The sequence below is a fragment of the Giraffa tippelskirchi genome, chromosome 9, assembly GCF_054371585.1.
Source record: "Giraffa tippelskirchi isolate mGirTip1 chromosome 9, T2T-mGirTip1v1.2.pri, whole genome shotgun sequence".
NCBI classification, from domain to species: Eukaryota; Metazoa; Chordata; class Mammalia; order Artiodactyla; family Giraffidae; genus Giraffa; species Giraffa tippelskirchi.
This window is the reverse complement of record NC_137283.1, coordinates 111,969,598-111,993,225: the sequence shown is the minus strand read 5'-3', so window position 1 is coordinate 111,993,225 and position 23,628 is coordinate 111,969,598. Positions and strand designations below refer to the sequence as shown.

Genomic DNA, 23,628 nt, shown 5'->3' with positions numbered 1-23,628 from the left:
TATCTCATCGCCAACAGATAGCACATCCTAGGAGTAATATTTGCTCCTACCCGAGTTTTGTTAATCCTTTGAGGGCATAAAAATAATACTAGATATCACAGAATTAAATTGGAGAATTAACTATACTAAAGAATCTGAGTCAGTACCTGTTCTGGCGAAATAGTTATGATTATAGAAAGTTTTCAACTTAGAAAGTCTCAGCACAGGCAAATGAGAGAGTCAATTCCTAGGTAGGTTGATAAGAAATCCAAGGTCCTCAAGGAGGAGGAAGGGGTCTGGGGCTCTCAAAGTGGATATAGGGGTCTGGGATTCTTAAGGAGGAAAGCACAAACATCTTTTCTCTACATTCCTTAGTCTTAGTCACAGAAAATGTTTTTTTCTTTAAGCCTGAAACTGATGATTACACAACAAACAACTCAGCTTAAACTCTGTAGTAAGGATTAAGGATTATACAACGTTTCTCCTTCCTGAAAACCTTCTGGCTAATCCTGCTATCTTAAAATGTAAATTATGGGAGTGGGTCTAGTAAGATCTTTACAACCTTGAGACATTCTTTTGATTTATTGTAATAAGCAATTTAAAAAGTAGTAACTCCCTTTTCTAAGACTAGCGAGTGGGGCACTGTCCGTCCCCCTTCTGATGTTTATGTCAGACGCTTTCTCCGCCCCTTTTCATACTTTAATAAAACTCTGCTATACAAGAGGACTTTCCTGGTGGTTCAGATGGTAAAGCGTCTGCCTACAATGTGGGAGACTCGGGTTCAATCCCTGGGTTGGGAAGATCTCCTGGAGAAGGAAATGGCAACCCACTCCAGTATTCTTGCCTGGAAAATCCCATGGATGGTGGAACCTGGTAGGCTACAGTCCATGGGGTCGCAAAGAGTCGGACACGATTGAGCGACTTCACTTATACAAAAGCTCTTGAATGATCAAGCCTGGTGCCTGGTCCCGAAGCTAAATCATCTTCTTCAGAGATCACGAATCCTACATCATTCACCATAAGCTATCATCTTGGGGGCTCGTCCGGGATCCTCAAGACAAGATGAGAACACTCAGAGCTCTAGCCTCTCTGCTTTCTCTGTATACACGTTTTCTGCTTTACTTTACTAACTCTACGATGTGTTTGTGTGAATGAATGACACGCCCTGCTCTGTGGTCTCGCTGTGCCTCGTAATGACTGAAGGCAGCCCCCCAAAGAGGAACCTTGTTGGGGGGTTTATATTGATCTGCCAATGTCAAGAAACACCCAACCTTCCTGTGAAGGGAGCGGCAAGAGATGAGCAAAGCGTGTGGACCAAACTTAACCTTTCTTGGTCACCTTTTCCTGGTCCCTTTGACCATTTCGTAATTGTGTGCGGAATTAGAACTACTAACCTAATCTGTCAGATCATAGACTTTGAAGGGAATTGTGATCCATGCTGTCACTATGTACTTTTACTTAGACCCTATGTATGGAAGCACCTAGCCTTGCTAGGAGCCGAAAGTTACAAGAGCATGTTTGGGAGTGAGGCAGAGCTCTAGCTCCGGGAACGTCTCTCAGGCTAGGGTCACTCTCTTGGCTCCCTGCCTCAGGGGCAAGCAACCTGAAAGTGAGTCCAATCTATGTGGATAGAAGCACTGCTGGTGACCATGAGGTTTTTGAGGACACAGACTGGGAAGTGGAGGATCTGGTAAGACTGGAAATGCAACGAGCTTCTTCCTTTGGTAGCATTAGCTCTTAGTGGACCAGAGGAGGCTCTCTGATGGCTTTTGTCTCAACTCCTTAGATATTCTTTTGTTGAATCTGTGGAAATGAACTGGAAGGATTGGCCCAACAGCTTGCAGACAAAAATAGCTTTTCCTCGCTGGCCTAACCTCCACCACCTCTTTTGCTATCACATATACTAGCATGGTGACACTCAGAAGGGACATCTTGGTTGTTGTTTCTCCCTTTATAACTCACCACTTCTACTGCAGTCAGGACTGTACTCAGACATGTGCATAAGTACACAGAACACGGATGCTTCCCCTAGTAATACTAGCTTGGGAAACGTTCCAGGAAAGCTACTCTGTTACACTCTGGGTGGCATCAGAGAAAAGGTCAAATCAAGCAAAGATCCTGGTGGTACGGAACTAAATCATTCTGGGATGACATCAAGTCTACCCCTGGAGTATCTCCAACCCGCCTCAGTGGTAGAACCAGAAGGGACAAGTAAGGCGCCTGTGTTGGTAAGGGACAGACCAAGTCTGACCAGGGAAGGAAAGTTTCAGTGGAAAGTCTGTCTACACCCCCATCTAGAGGAGGGAAGGATGCCTCTGGTGGAAAGAAGCCATAGGTGTGGATGCTGCTTTTTTCTCTCTTACAGATGGGAGCTAACAGTTACTGAACCACTCCTTTAAAATGCACTTAAAAAACTGGGACAAGTTTGATCCCCAGTGTTTAAAAAAGACACTCTTGATCTTCTTGTGTGATACTGAATGGCTACAGTATCCTTTGGAAGATGGGGAATGCTGACCAGTTGAAGGATCTTAATTATGATACTATTTTACATCTAGACAAGTTCTGTAGAAAATAAGGGAAGTGGGTAGAAGTACCATATGTGTTGCTCTTTATCTCTCTGCAAGACATGCCAGATTTATGTCCTAAGGGTACAGATTTGGGTGTGAAACCTTCAGCTCCCTCCTGTCTTCTTACTTTGGCCCTGTATCCTGGGCTCCCAATTGAACAGGTTGAGAATCAGGGCACCCTTCTAGGAGGGGTTACCTCAGTCTTGGTAGACTACTTAGATGATATGTCTTGGGACAGATGCTGACTCCTGACTTTACAGCTCAAGTTTTGGGGGCAGCTACTGCTTTTGGAGATGAATGGCTTGAAGGCAAGGGGAAAGAGGGAACACAAAATAGCCCTCCTCCCTCCTGGGAGCCAAGCGGTTCCCATTACATAGCCACTTTGTCAGATGTATTCTTGTAGGGCTCAAGTGAGCATGTGCTAAGACGCTATGCTAAGTTGGCTGACATATAAAAGGGAAAGCAGGAAACTCCTGGTAAATTCCTAGATAGACTGTGGGAGTCTCTCTGAAAGTTTTCTGATGTTGATCGCAAAAGTGCAGAGAAAGGAATAATCATAAAAGATAGATTCTCACTCAGTCAGCTCCAGGTATCTGCCGTAAGTTATGAAAACAGGTGTTCGGACTAAATCAGTCTTTAAAAAACTATTGTAGCTGGCTCAGGAAATGTATTATGGTAGAGAATATGAGGAAGAAAACAGGAGGAAAAAAAGAACCAGGTAAAAGACTGAAGCCACAACAATGGCAGTTAGATCGGCTCTGAAACAGTCTAAGAAAAATGCCCAGAGGAACCCAGGTGAAAAAGGATGGACTTATTATTACTGTGGAAAGGAGGGGCATCTCAAGAGGGATTGCTCTTAGGCATCTAAGCCACCCCCTGGCTCCATGTCCGGTCTGCAAAGGACCATATTGGAGAAGAGACTGCCCTCCGAGGTGTAGGTCCCAAGGGTCAGACTCTCAAGGCAATCAGGATGAAGGTGCCCCGGGGGTCCCCACACAAGCTCCCATCCTAATTACATCAGAGGAACTCTGGGTGTTAATAACTGTGGGGGCCAATCAGTCGATTTTCTTTTGGACCCTGAGGCAATTTGCTCTGTGCTCACTGAAGCCCCTGGTCCGCTTCCTCCCGATTAACTACTGTAATGGGACTGTCAGGACAAGCCAAATGCTATTATTTCAGTCATCCTTAAAGCTGCAACTGGGACTCTGTACGATTTTTCTCACGAGTTTCTAATTGTGCCAGGGTCTCCCTCACCCCTTCTGGGGAGGGATATACTGAACAAGGTCCAGGCCTCTGTTGTCATGAATATGAAGCCTGCTCTTTCTCTCCCATTAATTGAACAAAAATGTAAATCCTAGAGTATGGGCTGATGGAAAAACTATGGGTTGAGCACAAAATGCTTTCCTGTCATTATCAAGCTCAATGACCCTCACCTATTTTCACATCAAAAGCAGTATCCACTAAAGCTCAAGGTTAATGAATGGGCAAAATCTTACTCTACTGACTTCTCAAGACGTAAGTGGGATTTTAAACTCTAAAGTTCAGAGCAACAATGTTCCACCTTTAAAGCTGCTGTAACTCAAGGGGTGTCAAAAGCTCGAGGAATAGAATATCATTTACACTGTTCCTGGCAACCCCAATCTTCAGAAAAAGTTGAAAAGGCTAATGACATTATTCAGAGGCATCTGTGTAAGCTAACTCAGGAAACACAAGACAGTTGGTTCAAAGTTTGACCCATAGCTTTAACGAGGGCTCAAACTGCCCCTAAGAAGAAGGGACTGACTGTCTCTATGGCAGACTGTTTTATGTGCACAGATATTGTCATAGATTCCAAAGCCTTAGAATTAACTATGTGACTCAGCTTTCAGCTTTTCAGCCTCCTCATCAGGAAAAGGCTTTGCATAGTGGGTGTCCCCGCTTCAAGGAAAGGACTTTCTTCAGCTCTGCGAATACCTTCACCAACAACAATTGTATGTGACCTCTTCTTGATTTGATGACATCTAACAATCCTAAGATGGACTGATGTAACTATGAACATAATGTGACTTTTAATTTTGATTATGTTTTAACTTGGTTTAATGACTATTTTGCCTTACACCTGTAACTCTATAATGGGGTTTGTTTCTAACCATCTGAAAGCTTTTAAGTTAGAAATGGTTGTCCAGGCTCCTACAAGTGCCACAGCCTTCTCCAACTATTACTTAGGGCCTCTGGATCAGACACCCTCAATATGAGGGTTAGAAGAATATGTTGCCTCAACACTTAAGGGATGATGCGCCTCAACAACAGAAAGTAGTTATGGAACAAAAATGACGCCCCTTTCGCTTGGCAACATAATTCTCCTTAAAGAAAAAGGGGGAATGAGAGAGTCAATTCCTAGGCAGGTGGATAAGAAGTTTGAGGTCCCTGAAGAGGAGAAAGGGGTCTAGGGCTCTCGAAGCGGAGATAAGGGTCTGGAATTCTCCAGGAAGAAAGGACAAATGTCTTTTTTTTCCTCTACATTCCTTAGTCTTAGCCACATAAAATATTTTTTTCCTTTAAGACTGGAACTGATGATTACACAACAAACAACTCAGCTTAAACTCTGTAGTAAGGATTATACAACAACAATGTATCCTGCTTGAGGACAGTTTCTCCTTCCTGAACACCTTCTGGCTAATCCTGCTATCTTAAAATGTAAATTATGGGAGTGTGTCTAGTAAGATCTTTACAACCTTGAGACATTCTTTTGATTTATTGTAATAAGCAATTTAAAAAGTATGTAACTCCCTTTTCTAAGACTAGTGAGTGGGGCACTCTCCATTCCCTTCTGATGTTTGTGTCAGATGCTTTCTCTGCCCCTTTTCATACTTTAAGAAAACTCTGCTACACAAAAGCTCTTGAATGATCAAGCCTGGTCCCTGGTCCCTAAGCTCAATCTTCTTCTTCAGAGATCACGAATCCCACATCGTTCACCATAAGCTATCATAAAAACAATAAAAAAGAGCCTTAGAAAATTCGTTCAAGCTCAACCCCTGAGCCTCATAACTGATATAAGATCAGTAAGCAAAAAATAACTGCAAAGGGAAAAAAATAAAAACAGTAAGATTGAGATTCAGCTTTCAGACATAATATTCTAGTTAAATTACATAGGTAGTTACAGAAACATTTTGCTTTAAAATCTCCTAGTCTTCTGATTGTGTGGAATGAACAATATCATCCCTTGAAATCTTCCTTAAAATTTTAACTTCTTTTCAGGCTTTGAGTCTAAATTATGTCTTTTTATGGGGAGTAGTGGTAATGCTGAAAACTGACACCTTTTTTAAAAGCTATTTTTCCTCTTGAAAATTTTTTTCACTATTTCTTAAAAGATAATACTTACTTAACTAATAGTTAACTTTTAACAGTGAAAGCAAGATGTTCTTATCCCCCTCGAAGTAAACTGATAAACTTGGACATACCCGTAAAATTGTTTGAAATAGTTATTTTTAGTTTTAAATTAACAGTTTAAATGGCATTATAACTGGTACAATGCAATTCACTGTTTGAATATAAATCCTTTAACAATAAAACCTTCTTTCTTGGGCTTATCCACTTGATTACTATTGTTATCATATGTAAGAGTTCTTACTGAAAATTTCTTCACGGAAAACTCAAAGGACACCAGGTTTCTTCTGCATGAATAAGTAGGTATAAGAAAAAAGAGGCACATTTAAACAATGTAACATTTTCCAATAATTTATCCTTTACCAGTATATTATTTTTAAGGTCACAAATTAAGCTATAAAGATTGATAGTATGATAAATATCCTATTACTTCAGTTTCCTTGGAACAAATTCAGTCACTGAAAATAGTGATTCTTCAGATGACCATTACATGGATTTGGTGATTTTTATTGCACTCATCTCACTTGCTAGTAAAGTAATGCTCAAAATTCTCCAAGCCAGGCTTCAGGAATATGTGAACTGTGAACTTCCAGATATTCAAGCTGGTTTTAGAAAAGGCAGAGGAACCAGAGATCAAATTGCCAATATCTGCTGGATCATCGAAAAAGCAAGAGAGTTCCAGAAAAACATCTATTTCTGCTTTATCGACTATGCCAAAGCCTTTGACTGTGTGGATCACAATAAACTGTGGAAAATTCTGGAAGAGATGGGAATACCAGACCATCTGATCTGTCTCTTGAGAAACCTGTATGCAGGTCAGGAAGCAACAGTTAGAACTGGGCATGGAACAACAGACTGGTTCCAAATAGGAAAAGGAGTACATCAAGGCTGTATATTGTCACCCTGCTTATTTAACTTATATGCAGAGTATATCATGAGAAACGCTGGGCTGGAAGAAACACAAGCTGGAATCAAGATTGCCGGGAGAAATATCAATAACCTCAGATATGCAGATGACACCACCCTTATGGCAGAAAGTGAAGAAGAACTAAAGAGCCTCTTGATGAAGGTGAAGGAGGAGAGTGAAAAAGTTGGCTTAAAGCTCAACGTTCAGAAAACTAAGATCATGGCATCTGGTCCCATCACTTCATGGGAAATAGATGCGGAAACAGTGGAAACAGTGTCAGACTTTATTTTTTTGGGCTCCAGAATCACTGCTGATGGTGACTGCAGCCATGAAATTAAAAGACGCCTACTCCTTGGAAGGAAGGTTATGGCCAACCTAGATAGCATATTTAAAAGCAGAGACATTACTTTGCCAACAAAAGTACGTCTAGTCAAGGCTATGGTTTTTCCAGTGGTCATGTATGGATGTGAGAGTTGGACGGTGAAGAAAGCTGAGCGCCGAAGAATTGATGCTTTTGAACTGTGGTGTTGGAGAAGACTCTTGAGAGTCCCTTGGACTGCAAGGAGATCCAATCAATCCATCCTAAAAGAGATCAATCCTGGGTGTTCATTGGAAGGTCTGATGTTGAAGCTGAAACTCCAATACTTTGGCCACCTCATGCGAAGGGTTGACTCATTGGAAAAGACCCTAATGCTGGGTAGGATTGGGGGCGGGAGGAGAAGGGGATGACAGAGGATGAGATGGTTGGATGGCATCACCGACTCGATGAACTTGGGTTTGGGTAGACTCCGGGAGTTGGTGATGGACAGAGAGGCCTGGCGTGCTGCAATTCATGGGGTCGCAAAGAGTCGGACACGACTGAGCAACTGAACTGAACTGAACTGAAAGTGAATTTTTAGAATATATGAACTAAAATGCAAAGAAAAGTATATTCTCCTTTGTTGACAAAAAGATACTAAAGATAATTTAAAACCCAAATCGAAAAATACACTCAATATTGAGAACTTTAGACCTGAACTGTTTTAAAAGTTTTCAGAGTATAAAAAGATCTTTCATAGTATACTTTTCTGAAGACACATATAAGCAATCCACTTTAAGTCAATAATCTATATAGAGAAGTCTGGATTTTGTACTAGTACAGGCATCAAATGTGTCTGTATGTGAAATAAATCAAATGGAACCAGCAATAAAATATAATAATGAGTATACACACACACTGGGCTTCCCCAGTGACTCAGAGAGTAAAGAATCCACCTGCAATGTGGGAAACCTGGGTTCGATCCCTGGGTTGGGAAGATCCCTTGGAGGAGGGCATGGCAACCCACTCCAGAATCTCTGCCCGGAGAAACCCCATGGACAGAGGAGCCAGGCAAACTACAGTCCATGGGGTCACTAAAAGTCAGATGCGACTGAGCACAGCATAGTTAACATACACACTGAGTACAACCAAATAAAAATGAAATGGAGGAAACTATACCAAGTTTTTTAAATTGAAGAACAGTTGATTTACAAAATGGTGTTTCAGATGTGCAGCAAAATGATTCAGTTACATATGTGTGTATATATATATCTATATATTCTTCTTCATATTCTTTTCCATCATAGGTTACTACAGTATATTGAGTATAGTTTCCTGCGCTACATGGTAGGTCCTTGTTGTTTATCTGTTTTATATATAGTAGTACCTATCTGTTAATCCCAAACTCCTAATTTATCCCTTCCTCCCTCCCCATCCTTACCCTTTGCTAACCATAAATTTGGAAAGCATACTAAATTTGTATTTTTTACCTTGTTCATATTCACTGTCTTAGTAAATAAGAAACCCAGCAATTACACAACCATACAGAACTTGATTTAAACTGAGGGTCTACCAGTTACCAATTTTAAGCCCTTAGACAGTTATTTAACTTATAAGAAATATAGTGTCATAGTTACAAGCTCAGGCTTGAAATTTATAGACTGTCTGGATTTACATCCACCATTTATTACCCTGAGATTTGGAGGAAAGCAATTTAACCTCGCCATGCTTCAGTTTCCTCACCTGCAGAAATGGGTATCTAGACCTCATATGATTGTTTAAGTTCATACAAATAAAACACCTTTAACAGTGCCTAGCACGTTATAAGCACCTAATAAATATCACGTTTTTTATTATTAAAGCTGTTTCCACACTGAAAGAATAGAAATAATTATCTCAAAAGGCTGTTACAGTAAATGAGAAATGCACAAAGAACACGGCTCAAATACATAAAATATACACAAAGTATTTAATAGGCAGTGGTTATTACTAACACTAGAAAATACAAATGCTATGATGAGGTTAATGGCTAGGAGGATAACAATACCACTTGTCATTCTGGAGCCCATTCACCTAAGCAGCTCATCCTCCAGTTCTTCTTTTTCACCTTCCCAAACAGTTAGTATGGATACCATGTTCTATAAATTCTATATCCTAAAAAGTTCTCATTTTCTCTATCTCTGCTCCCACTGTCTTATAAAATCCTTTATGCATGCTCCCCAACACCAATTCCACCATCACCTATCAGTTGCCCTGACTCCAATATCGCCTCATTTCAACTCATTGTTCACAATCCAAGCTGAGATTGGTGCTGTTTTTCTTTAAAAAAAAAAAAAAAATTTTTTTAAAACAGAAATTCAATCACGTCATTGCCCTCTACAGCATCTGCAATCATCCCCTAGCCTTCAGAGTAACTTTCAAATTTCTAATTGTGGATGCAATGTCTTTCAGGATTTGGCCCATCTACTTCCTCCACCTCATCTTCTCCCATTCATTTACTTTGCAATCTAAGCTAACATCTAGAACTCTGACCTACCTGTGCTTACCAAAACATACCATGCTCTATCATCTCTGTGCCTTCCTATAAGACCAGAACGTTTCTTTCTCCCCTTCATTACTCTTATCTGATCACTTAATGCTTTTCCTCTGCAACTCAACTTCCATGCTATTTCTTACATTCCCTGATATCCTGTCCCATCTCACCTCATTTTTTCCCCTCCTAGCCTGAATGAACTTTATGATTAGTAGGGTAAAGGTGTTAATGCTTAAAAGCCACAAAGCTTTAACTCTTCAGTTCTAAGAGCTAGAACTGAAGGACTAACAAAAATATTTCATTCCTAATACCCTTTGGTAAAGAATTTAAAACTGAAAAGGAAAAGTGAAAAGGAAAAAGCTCTTCTTTAAAAAGCTGAAAATATCATTTAAATGTAAATGTTCATCCCCTGGTAATTCAGTCATTTTCTAAAGTGAAAGGAAGGGGGTTTTTTTTCCTCTAGATTTTAAAACAAATCACAGATACAAAATTAAATTTAAAAGAGCATTTTATTTCAAATGTGGAACTGATATATATTGTTCTCCCTATATTACCTGTATTTATTAATGTACTTTTTTTAAACAAATGTATTTTACCTGTTTGGTTTCAGTCTATAATTACCAAAGCCTTTCAATAAAACAGGAATAAATGACTCCCCCATGTGGAGATCAGCTTACATAGACTTTTTTCTTACTAACAAGCTTGGCAAGTCATTTAAGATTCAATATGCTTACAAATTCTGAAGTTGACTCCAAATGTGACAATTATAACTTTACATCTATAAAGATAAATAAGTAAAAGGCTGACCCTAGAATAACAAAAGTTCATGACAGAAATGTATGTTAAAAAATAACATGTCTAAAGAAGACAATTTGAAAATTTTATTTGTAAATTAAATTCTAAATACAGTGATCAATTTAAGATATTTCTAAAGATTTTTAATTTAAAAAGTCAGCTTGCTTATTGCTTACTGGTAATATTAGAAAATGAAAAGGCTCAATTTATTGTGGCAATTGTTTATATTAGAAAAACAAAAGCTGAGAACTAACATACTAGTGATTGAGATCCTGCTTTTACCTCTACTACCGAAGCTCATCATGGGAAAGTAACATTGACATATATACACCACCACATGTAAAATAGACAGCTAGTGGGAAGCTGCTATATAACACAAGGAGCCCAGCCTGGCATTCTGTGATGACCTACAGGGGTCGGCAAAGTGAGAGGAAGGCTCAAGAGGAAGGGGATGTACATATAGTTATGAGTGATTCACCCTGTTGTATGGCAGAAACCAATACAACATTGTAAACCAATTATTCTCCAATTAAAAACAAAAAGCAGTTAGCCTATCATTAACAAAACAATGTCAATAGTATAGTGTTAAACTTAGAAACAAAATTTCCAAGCTTTTTAATGTTATAGGACTATTCCAGCCTCAGGCTAGACCATGATCAAGAGTATAACCTCAATGTAAGTGTATTTGTATTTGTTATTATTTATTAAAAATGTTCCTTCATTCTAGATTTCAATAGAAAGATACAAAGGCAAAAGAATTAATAAAAAACATATTTTAAAAATCTAAGCAAAAATCACATCAGAGTGGGAGGGACGCTGTTAGGAGATACAAGTATAAATATGGCGATTTATCACACAATTGCTAATGAGCCTGTCCACTTCCTCATATAAAATGTATCTGAGAGGAATAACAGATCCACCTACCAGATAGTGTATTTACAGACAGGAGTCATTTGTGAGGGTCTCCCATGAAAAGCAATCTCTTGCTTATAATGAAGATTCTATTCTATGACTTTATTACCCCTAACTGAGAGGAAGTATCCAGTGTAAAATAAAATAATAAATGCACTATGAGTGTGTGTGTGCTGAGTCGCTTCAGTCATGTCTGACTCTTTGCAACCCAATGGACTGTAGCCCACCAGGTTCCTCCGTCCATGGGATTTTTCCAGGCAAGAACACTGGAGTGGGTTGTCATGCCCTCCTCCAGGGTATCTCCCCAACCCAGAGATCAAACCTACATCTCTTATTTCTCCTGCATTGGCAGGTGGGTTCTTTAGCACTAGTGCCACTTGGAAAGTACTATGAGACAGATAATCTAATAACTAGATTTTTTAAAATATTTCCATTCACTGACAAATTCATCAATCTAATTTTGCTATTTTAATAGCATTTTAATCTTCTAGAGCTAAATATATTCATTATATTAAAAATATATTAAAAGATCTTCCTCAAGATTAATTTTGCTAACAGGATGAAGAACATTAGACTTGAAACTAGGAGACCTGGGTTTTGGCTCCAGCCTTACCATGAATTCTTCAGACTTCAGTGTCTTCATGTGTAAAGTGAGAGGGTAGACCAAAATTTTACTAAGTATAAATGTGCAAAAACTCAGCTCCTGATTTTATTTTCCAAAACTAAATTTACTCATGTATTTTTTTAATATGTATAGTATCTAAGTTTCAAAAAGTAAAATTACATAGCTTAACTTAGGTCTTCATTCCTATAGATATGTGAAACCCATGAATCTATTTTTATAGAAAACTATTCAATAACAACTAATGTTTGGGTTGTGTTTTTCAGTTTACAAAATGCTGGTACCAATTCTGCATGGAAGGTGTTATTATTCCAGTTACACAGAATAGGAAACTGAAGCTCAAAAACGTTAAAATATGGCCAAGTCTTTTGGTCTTTAAAAAAAACAAACAAACAAAAACCTATATTAAATCTTTAGTCTACAAAATGATTCAATGATATTATTTTTATAGTTAGCTGATCCTGAAGCTGTCTTGGAAGTAAAATACAATGAAAAGAAAGGAAAAAGGTTTTAGTTGTGTTTTACCATTAGTTGCTACTGGTAAGCGACCGAATTGGAATTCCAAAATCAGATTTTCTGACTCTCAATTTCCTAATTTATCAAAACATAAAATTGTATTATATATTGAAAAAAAAAGTGAAAGTGAAAGTCACTCAGTCATGTCTGACTCTTTGTGATCCCATGGACTATACAGTCCATGGAAATCTCCAGGCCAGGATATTGGAGTAGGTAGCCTTTCCCTTCCCCAGGGGATCTTCCCAACCCAGAGATTGAACCCAGGTTTCCCACATTGCAGGCAGATTCTTTAGCAGCTGAGCCACAAGGGAAACCCATATTATATATTAAAGTAATATAACTTTTAACAGTGTAATTTAAAACATGCACCAAGTTTTTTAAAAATATATATACAAAAAGGAGATATAATAATAAATAAAAATAATCAAGTTATAAAGTTAAAAAAAAACCAAATTCACAGGTCTAACAGAATACACTGGATCCCAAAAGTGTGTACAAAGTTTAAACACTGGAATTTTTTCTGTGTTAGAACTCAATATTTTACTTTTAAAAGATGAAACAGTGATTTAGTGCAAATATGATACTGATGTGAGTTTGTATTTCTAATGGCACGTTTTGATATGCACATGCCCAACTTACACAATCAACTGAACTGTGCTCTAGGCTGCTTAAGAAACTGCCTCAGGATATCTAACACAGCACAGAAATGATCCTTTATAATTTGAAGTTTATTTGATGGTTTAGTCAATTTAATTTTATCTGTTATAAATGTTACAAAACTCTAACAGTAAAAGTTTTTCTAGCTAGTACCAAGACTTTACAGCAATTAGCAAAATATCAGGGCTAAGTTACAAACAATGGCAAAGGTAAAAATTTGAATACTTACTTTGTTATTTTGTGTTACAAGAATACTTCCACCCCCGGGTTTCAAGGGCACCTCTTCCATAGCTCCAAACACATCAGTCTCAACAGAAAAAGTTAATTCTAGACCCAAATCACTAATATCATTATCTAAAATCCATTGCAAGTTTTTAGCATATTCTGGATCAATGGATGCCACATCTTGGTAATTCACAGGAATACCTAAAAATGCAAACATACAGCAGTTACATTCTAAATGTTTCTGCCTTTCCTTATCTGTTTAATGGTGAAACACTGCCCTCTACAGACACTCTGTAAAACTGCAAAATATTATAATACAATGCACAGCATGATTTAAATGAACGCTAATTCCTAAATTTGGAAGTCTGTAAATTTAAGCTTATGTTACTACCACATTTCTACAATGTAGCCTTTCTTTGAAAGAATTCTTCAGAAAATTATTATAAACTTTAAAAAGTGCCAATTCTCTTAAGTATATTCATATTAAAATGCATTTTTAGCATAAACATATACATACTAAAATGGGAAAAAAAATTTTATCAAAAATTTTTTCTTCTCTCTCAGGCCCTCAAATGCCTTACATATGCAGACAGCAAAATAGCAGGAGCAGAGCAAAATAACATCAATCAAATAAATCTCCAATCAAAATTAAAATTATTCACCCAACTGCCACCACTTATCTACTTAGCTTTCTCTAAAGACTATTAAAAAAACACTTTAAATATATGTCTATGGAAATAACAATAGAGCCATACCAAGAATGTGCTTGTAGAATGATCTGGTGAAGTAAATGTTCACCAGTTGCCTATGGTTCAGAGCTAATCCCAAGATCTGTCCAGCAAACCGGAAATAGTTCAAGTGATCAGGATTTACAGAGGAGTTGCTATTGGGTTGAAAAGTTGTTCCTATTAAAATCAAAATAAAATAATTTATTTTTAAGATCATGTATAAGAGAGATCATTTCAATTCAGGTAAATTATTAGCTCACAGACAAGTTCAGCAAAGCTAAGGTTACACTGTGCATAAACTTCCATAAGAACGTTCTGTGTGGAATATTCAACAGTGCAATTTTCACATACTTATCAAAGTAAGCCTGTGCAGAGAGAAAATTTTAGAATACTTTTCACTGAAAGTAGCTGGAAGATGTGTCAGAGAGATCGTAGAAACACATAAACAAACACACGTGCACACGTGTTCACATTTTCCCAAGCAGTGTGGAAATAACTACTTAGGCTATGAATTAGGGCAGACATTGTCTCATTCATCTATACATGCCCAGTGTAGCAGGTATTCACCTCATTTTGTTCCTCAAAGAATAGAGCACTGCAAGAGAATAACTCAAATTTCTAAATGTACCACTGTTTTCATCATAACAAATAAACAAGTTTGAATAGGTACCACTGAGGTGTAAAAGTTAAAACAGTATCAGTAATAGTTACTACTGCCGAACTCTAGTGCAATGGAGTGCAATTCAAAGCCTGGAAACAGATAGTGATGAATGTACTTAAGGCCAGTGAAGTATACACTTCTAAATGGTTAAAATGGCAAATTTTATGTTATGTTTATTTTACCACAATGAAACGGTCTCAAAAAAAAAATCCAGTACAATGGAAAAACCTAAACAGCAAGATCTCAATCCTCCTTTCTTATTTTTTCATGTGATCACTACCTCAAATTACAAATTCTCTCATAAACTCAATAAATATTTATTAATATCATGCTATTTACTTCTCTTCTAGGCACCTGGGCAAAAAGAAAGAATAACTGATAAATCTAATGAAATAACATCAAAAATAAATAAAGGAAAAGTAAAGTATTGGAAAGTAAAATGTTTGGTTATCGAGCATACATTTTTGTTTGTTGGCCAAATTTATTCAATACCCATTGATGAGCATCATCTCTAAGCCCTGCGCAGCACTGGGGACTACAGACATGAAAGGGGCCAAGGCAAGGGCGGTCTCTGTCTCACTTGCTGGATGACATGACAGATACACAAGTGAAACTTTACTCAACAGGAGCATACATTCTTTAACTTTTTGTGCTTCGCTGGTCTTTATCAGTGCTGGCACTGGACTAAATTACCATGACCAGTAAGTTTACTTAAATGTAAGGTACACATATGGATGCTTACAGCTGAATGACTTAAAAGAGCCACTGTTAAGTACCTTTTGAGAATCATTCCCAGTCACAATGTGAGATTGGGTATTAAAAGTCAAAGCAAAGTTTTGTGAGATGGAGAAAGACTTCAAAGACAAACAAATAATAATTTCAAAAGTAACAATATTCTGAGAATAACCACAATTTTACCTATTTCCCCTCATAAGTCTGTACATAACTTCTTTAAGTACTTTCTGGGAAATCTGAATTATCAAAAAGAATAGATACAGAGAAATCAAAAGAACAAAAAGGAAATAAACAAGGGGAAAAGTCTTCAGGAAATGCATAAGTTTCTAACTTGAAAATGAATTAAGATAGAATATAAAGTTTATGTCATGCTTTAAGTTCAAATCCATAATGCTGTGACATTTCATCATCTCAGAAAAAACCTATTCGATAAGAAAATATCATTTTCACAGGATAGTAATAATAGCTCCTAATATTTATTTCTGATTTCTATGTGTCAGGCATTGGACTAAGCATTTTTACACATCAGCTGATTTCCCACTACATTACAAACCACAGGTAATCATCATTTTCAAATAAGGGAATTGAGCTCCAGAAATATTACATTTACAAGCCCAAAATCATAGCGAAAAGAAAGACAGCACAAGAATTGACATTCAGTAGAACACACCAAAGGCATTGGCCACTCCACTCCATGACTACTGCTCTACAGTAAGCATCTTAATTTAATTAGAAGCACATTTTAAAGAAATTACTGTATACATTAGGTCTACCCAAGCATCTCCCATATTTGGGAATCCTAAATGTAACTTTCTAGAACAAGAAAATGTTTCATTTACTTTTTAACTTATTAATAATATAACCCAAAGAGAAAACCTACATGGCTTACGAAAAGGATGAGTCACAAACTTTATAGTCTATGTGCTTCAACAATATATCTGCTATAACTCTGTAGAGTAAGTGGTGGTGGTGGTTTAATATCTAAGTTGTGTGCAACTCTTGCGACCCCAAGGACTGTAGCCTGCCAGGCTCCTCTGCCCATGAAATTTCCCAGGCAAGAATACTGGAGTAGGGTGCCATTTCCTTCTCCAGGGGATCTTCCTGACCCAGGGATCAAACCCAGATCTTCTGCATTGCAGGTGGATTCTTTACCAACTGAGCCAGCAAGAATGAGTAAGTACACACCAAACATATTTCTTAGATATGAAAATAAAGAGATAGCTCACACTACGGGACTATAAAGAAAAGACCACCTGACCTGCCTCTTGAGAAACTTGTATGTAGGTCAGGAAGCAACAGTTAGAACTGGACATGGAACAACAGACTGGTTCCAAATAGGAAAAGGAGTACGTCAAGGCTGTATATTGTCACCATGCTTATTTAACTTATATGCATCATTTATTATTATTTATAATTATATTTATTTATATAAATTATAATTAATTATTATTATTTAACTTTTATGCATGATGAGAAATGCTGGGCTGGAGGAAGCACAAGCTGGAATCAAGACTGCTGGGAGAAATAGCAATAACCTCAGATATGCAGATGATACCACCCTTATGGCAGAAAGTGAAGAAGAACTAAAGAGCCTGTTGATGAAAGTGAAAGAGAAGAGTGAAAATGCTGGCTTAAAACTCAACATTCAGAAAACAAAGATCATGACATCTGGTCCCATCACTTCATGGCAAATAGATGGGGAAATAGCGGAAACAGCGGCTGACTATTTTTTTGGGCTCCAAAATCACTGCAGATGGTGACTGCAGTCATGAAATTAAAAGATGCTTACTCCTTGGAAGGAAAGTCATGCCAACCTAGACAGCATATTAAAAAGCAGAAACATTACTTTGTCAACAAAGGTCCATCTAGTCAAGGCTATGGTTTTTCCAGTGGTCATGTATGAATGTGAGAGATAGACTATAAAGAAAGCTGAGCACTGAAGAATTGATGCTTTTGAACTGTGGTGCTAGAGAAGACTCTTGAGAGTCCCTTGTACTGCAAGGAGATCCAACCAGTCCATCCTAAAGGAGATGAGTCCTGGGTGTTCACTGGAAGGACTGATGTTGAAGCTGAAACTCCAATACTTTGGCCACCTGATGCGAAGAGCTGACTCATTTGAAAACACCCTGATGCTGGGAAAGATTGAGGGCAGGAGGAGAAGGGGACAACAGAGGATGAGATGGTTGGATGGCATCACTGATTCAATGGACATGGGTTTGGGTAGACTCAGACAGTTGGTGATGGACAGGGAGGCCTGGCATCCTGTGGTTCATGGGGTCGCAAAGAGTCGGACATGACTGAGCGACAGAACTGAACTGAAAGAAAAGATATAAATCTAAAATACAATGTCTTTATGCTAAACTTTGCTTCAAAGATTAGGCCTAAATAGCTAAACCAGGTCTTTATCAAACTTGTCATAAAAATCACAAAGATGCCAATTTATCTCAGAGAAAATAATCAAAAGGTTACAGAATTAAAGCAGCAAGTCCCATATTCCTAAATAACTTCAAACACACCAAGTGTGTTTGAGGAGCCTATGAAACAGGTGAATTCCTGCAGTTGCCTTGCATCAGGAAGCCCAGCCCCACTTGCTTCTCTTAGAGTCATCCTTCTTATTCAGTAGAGATTTCTGCTGGCTTGGTTGAATGCAATCAGAAACTATAATTAATAAGACACTCTCTCCTTACAGAAGAATTTAAACACTGAGAAAGAAAAAATTTTCAGAAAATAAAAGCAACCGTACAAAGCATTTAAAAACTGAAATCCCACCTTCACTTGGATGTAAGTCTTAACTTAAAAAACTCTCAGGTATATGTTATACACATGAGGTAGTAACCACTTCCATTTAGTCTACAATGTGTATGTGTTAGTCGCTTAGTCGTGTCCGACTCTTAGGAACCCATGGATGCAGTTCAGCAGTCTCCTCTGTCCATGAAATCCTTCCGGCAAGAATACTGGAGTGAGTTGCCATTCCCTTCTCCAGGGGATCTTCCCCACCCAGGAATCGAACCCCGGTCTCCCAAATTGCAGGCAGATTTCTATATCATCTAGCCACCAGGGAAGCCCTTTAGCCTACAATATCAAATCATAAGTCTGTAGGCAGCAAACAACATTTCAGTAAGGAAGAGTTTTTTATCTGTATTACATGGTTAAATAAAAGCTTTTTAGTTACCACATCAATCTTTTAAAAGGACTGAAAACAAAGTTACTATAGTAATGTAAACATACTATAAGTTAAGATTTAATACCATGACTTCTAGACTTTGTTTTTAATGATCAAAAATCTTCCCCATGACTTCTAGACTTTGTTTTTAATGATCAAAAATCTTCCAAGAGTTGGAAACTCATATAGGGTTAGCAAATTTTAATTTTTCCAAACAAAGACTTATATTTTTTTAAAAGTTCATCTACTAGCACCATTTTATAAAAGGAAATCTTAATTCAAGAAAAGTAGACTAAAGGACAAACCTTAAATTGAATAAATTTTAGTTTTATTTTACAAATAACTGATGAAAACTTCCTTGAGGCCAGCAACAGTACTTGAGATAAGCATTTGAGAACCAACTGCTTATAGAGGAAAGAATGCTACGCTGAGTCAGGTTCCACTCATGAACTGCTATCATAGACAAAAACTCTGAATTTCAATTTCCTCATCTATGAAAAGGGAACAGCCACCCTAGCTCACAAGGCTACTGTAGAAGTCTAAGAATAAAAGGCACTGAAGTAGTGTAGTCTGAAAATGTGACGAGTTACAGAAAAAGTCATCTCGACTGTACAACTTACCATCAGCTGACTGGGTAAACAATGCATAATCAGGATTGACTATCTCATTAGACAGAATATCAAACCACTCACGGACAACACCTTGACCCTGAGTTCAAGAAAATAAGATTAAGTATCAATAGAAATATAATGGTGAAATTTTATCTAAATAATAATAACATTAAATTATAATAACATTCAATTTCTTCCATTACCAATATTAAACTTTATGCAAGAGCTTTTCAATCTTTTATAGACACTGATTTTAACAACACTTATTTGTATACCCACCATGCCTTCTTCTCCATGGAACCGTACAGCAATTCCTTGCTTTAGCTTTGCACAATTCGCTTTTGACACAACTTCACAGCTACTCCTAAAAATAGAATCTAAATATGTAGCAGTGGTTAATTTTACATACTAAAATTTACTAAAACTAGTATTTTGTGCCTTATACACACATCACTTTATTTCTAAACATACCTCTATGAACCAGCAGAATATCATTTTCATTCACTGGTCTGTGCACCATGTCTGAGTCTGGCTGTCCTGAATGCAAATGTTCATAGAACCATTCACAGCGATCTTTAAATGGCTAACCCAACAAATAACAGTGAAATATGTTAGCAGGATTTCAGTCACTTAACTATCAGATTTACTTAATTAGCATTCTAAATGTCCTTTCTACAAATAATCATTCTTATACATTTATAATTAGTTCTAAATAATGTTTTGACATTTCATCTACTATTCACAAAAAGGCCAATCTAAACTGAAATATTTTGACTACCTAGATAGTGTATTTCTTTTAATTCCCTGCATTATCTACAGAAAAGACTTGATAAATTAAAAGAATTTAATATCAGACATATAATTGAACACACACTCAATTTCTTTTAAACCCAAAAAGGTTTGTAAGAATGAATTTCCATATCCAGAAAAATTATGTTGCATAGTCCATTTAATTTGCCATGAAAATAATCTTTACACCTAATTCTAACTTCTATCCTTCGAACATATGCAGCAACTAAAATGGGATTTGTTAAACTTTTTTCTTTCCTTCTTCCACCTGAAAAACTGAAAAATAAGATCTTGTGAACAGTTAAGATAGTCTCTACCTTTCGTTCATTTGCCCGATATGCAAACTGTAAGTGATTTGTAATTTTATTAATCAGAAAGTAGTACTGAGTACCTAGTATGTGCGGATACTCCAGGTAACACAAGAGCTGTAAAAATTTCATTGCCAGAAACTGTTCAGTATAAAGAGATGAGACTAACACTGAAACAATACAACACATATAATGATACCAAGTTCTAAACAGTAATGCACAGATCACAGTATACTAAGAATCTTGAGAGTGTGCAGATGAGTGAAGTACGAAGGCTTCATGAGATACTGGCCTGAACCAGGACTTACAGGTGGGTAGGATCTGCTCAAGCAGGAGGGAAAGAAAGCACACCAGGCTAAGGGAGACAAGAAAAAAGGCACAAAAGAAACCATGTCCCCCTGGAAGATGCAGGGAAGTACCAGCATAACCCTATATATATTGAAGGAAAAAAGTTTTTGTAAATAAATCAAGACATAATTATGGATCCTTCAAATCAAGACACAATGGCCACTGAAGGTACCTGGTCAGAGAAATAGCATGGTAAATGCAGTAATTAAAATGAGAGTAGTACCAGGATAAAGGAAGGCCATCTACACAGCAGCTGAAATACTAGTAACTGAGGGATATGGTCCTGGTCATGGTAGGAAAGAAGAGTAAAGAAAATCTGAAAGACATTACTCCTTTAAGAGAAGGTCTCTAAGGACAGAACTTTACATCCGAAATAGCTTAGAGGGGAAACCCCCTGCCCCACCACTATCTACCCCAATTCCTAGAAGGTACTGGTGAAGATAACAAATGAGATCTTATAAATTCTGAACTTAAGGTTAATAGGGATATAACTACTAAGAGCGTGGAAATGAATACTAGAATGTTCTACAGGTGAGACACTGGAAAGAGTCATGAATGAAGATACTATAGGAGACAAGGTAATATCTCATGTGCAACAGATTAAAGATACAGGGACATACACCAAGAATGGAGAAGTTTACGATCACAGGTCAATAATGAGAATTTGCTTATTACCAAATGATACACACAGCTAGAAAAGTCAAAGGAGAATCAGGGTGCTGCAATATCACAAAAGCCAACAGTTTCAAGAGATAAATATGATCAGTATCCACCACAAAGAGGTTCTCTCTCATGCAATTTTTAGGACACCAGTGAATTTCTTTATCTGAGCTAAATATTAGTTTTGCTTCAAAAGACTTAAACACCACTTTTAGCTAGTTCTTAATAAAATATTTTTATAAAATAACTTGTGCAAGATTAATTTTTGCCTTTTAATATCTGTTCTTCCAATAAGAAAATATGTTCCCTTTCCAAAATCAAATGTATAATTTTATCCATACTTCTAGAAGTTTTCCACATTTTGAATAAACTGTTGCTGTTGTTATATTCATTACTGGGTATATTTCATTTTTAGTAAACAGACTAGAATGTTAAGTGCTTGACATTTTAACGCTGATTATTCCTAAAATCTAGGTAAAAGAGGAGAAAACATTACACAGAAGTAATGTATTTAAATACAGGCTTTGAATTTTGATAAACAATGTTTTGAAATCCTAAATCTATCACTACTAGGTTTGTGACCTGAGGGCAATTACCAATCCTCTCAGAACTTCCTACATGTAATCCTTTCAGTCTTCCTACCTGTAAAATGGGGAAAATCATACCTACTTGGAAGGGCTAATTCTGAGGATTAAATGAAGACAGTAATTATTATAATCATAAATTAAGTAACATTTTACTAAAGCACCTATGAGCCAGGTACTATTTTAAGCACTTAACATGCATTTTCACATATAACCCTTATAACACTCTGAGAAAAAGGGACTCATTATTATTATCCCCATTTCACAGAAGGGAAAAATGCAGCACCAAGAGGTTAGGTAATTTGTGCAAATACTCAACTCCCAGAATCCTAACTTTGGCCACCTGATGCGAAGAACTGACTCATTGGAAAAGACCCTGATGCTGGGAAAGATTGAAGGTAGGAAGAGAAGGGGACAACAGAGGATGAGATGGTTGGATGGCATCACCAGCTCAATGGATATGAGTTTGAGCAGGCTCTGGGAGTTGGTGATGGACAGGGAAGCCTGGTGTGCTGCAGTCCATGGGGTCGCAAAGAGTTGGACACAACTGAGTGACTGAACTGAACTGAACTGAGAATGCTAACAGATACTGTTCTTATCACTCACACCAATGTTAAAATGACTGCAAATAAGTATTTTAAATGACAGTAAACTTATTTGCCATTATAAGAGATTAAATATTAAACTCTATCCACTATCTAGAAAATAAAAACCAGTTTTAAAATAAACACATATGGCAACTTTTGTTTAAAGTAATTCAAATTTAACATTAAAAGGTACAAAAAGCTAGTGAGTTACCTGTTAAGATCAAAATATCTCCCCAACACATATATGTACATATGCCTACAAAACCAAAGGACACATTTCTGTATGTAAACTTTCTGAGTACCTGTATTTCCATAAAATAATTCACAAAACAGGACTGATAACAGAGGCTCCTCTTAACAGTATTTGTACAGCAATACAAAATGTCTCTCCCTTTAACTACCAGGCCACCTGAAAACCACCAACAGAAGAAGAAGTCAATCCCTTAGCAGAGGTAGTTGTTTTTACTTTTTTCTGTCAAAGCCTCCAGGTTCTTAGTATAGTACAATGGTGTCTTTTTCCCCCTAATGTGAGTAAGTTGCTAACATGGTGTCTGGACAGTCCTAGAAAATACTTTAGTGTATATATCCTACAAACAAGAGAATTCATCTACATAAGCAGTTCACAATCATCAAAATCAGGAAATTAATACTGATATATTATATATCTAATCTTCAGACCCCATTTCAAGTTTTGCCCAGTTCCAAATAATATTCTGTATAGCATAATGACTCATGAACTGTATTTATTAATAGCTGTCTCTTTCATTTGGCACAGTTGTTCTGTGCTTTCTTAATTTTCAGGACCTACATTTAAAGATTGTGGGTCAGTTATATTGTAGAATGCCTTTCAATTAGAGTTAGTCTGATTATTATGGTGTCACAGAGAATGGGACACAGCGACAGAGTAACAACCACCATGATTTCCCATGATTAAATTCAGGGTGTGAATCGTTCATAGCAATATCTAAGAAGTGATGCCATATTCTCAGTGCTGGCACTCTGGTATGTGTGCTGGGATCATTGCTGAGCTTTTCCACTGTAAAGTTCCTTTTTAATCTTTGTAATTAGTATTCTAAA

General features: G+C 37.2%; 1 protein-coding gene across 20 annotated transcripts in view; it reads right to left on the bottom strand.

Annotated features, from left to right (window-relative positions):
• The window catches only part of HACE1 (HECT domain and ankyrin repeat containing E3 ubiquitin protein ligase 1), a 122,441-nt gene that overhangs the window by 22,315 nt on the left and 76,498 nt on the right, over positions 1-23,628 (bottom strand). For 19 of the 20 annotated variants that reach the window (XM_081529339.1, XM_081529348.1, XM_081529354.1 and 16 more), the window contains 5 exons: positions 19,747-19,858; positions 19,555-19,652; positions 19,285-19,372; positions 14,133-14,282; positions 13,382-13,578 (listed from right to left, as the gene is read on the bottom strand). In XM_081529339.1, coding sequence (XP_081385465.1) covers positions 13,382-13,578; positions 14,133-14,282; positions 19,285-19,372; positions 19,555-19,652; positions 19,747-19,858 — 645 coding nt within the window. Of the gene's footprint in view, positions 1-7,088; positions 7,513-13,381; positions 13,579-14,132; positions 14,283-19,284; positions 19,373-19,554; positions 19,653-19,746; positions 19,859-23,628 lie in introns of those variants that run through there. The other variant, XM_081529355.1, reaches the window with a different exon arrangement.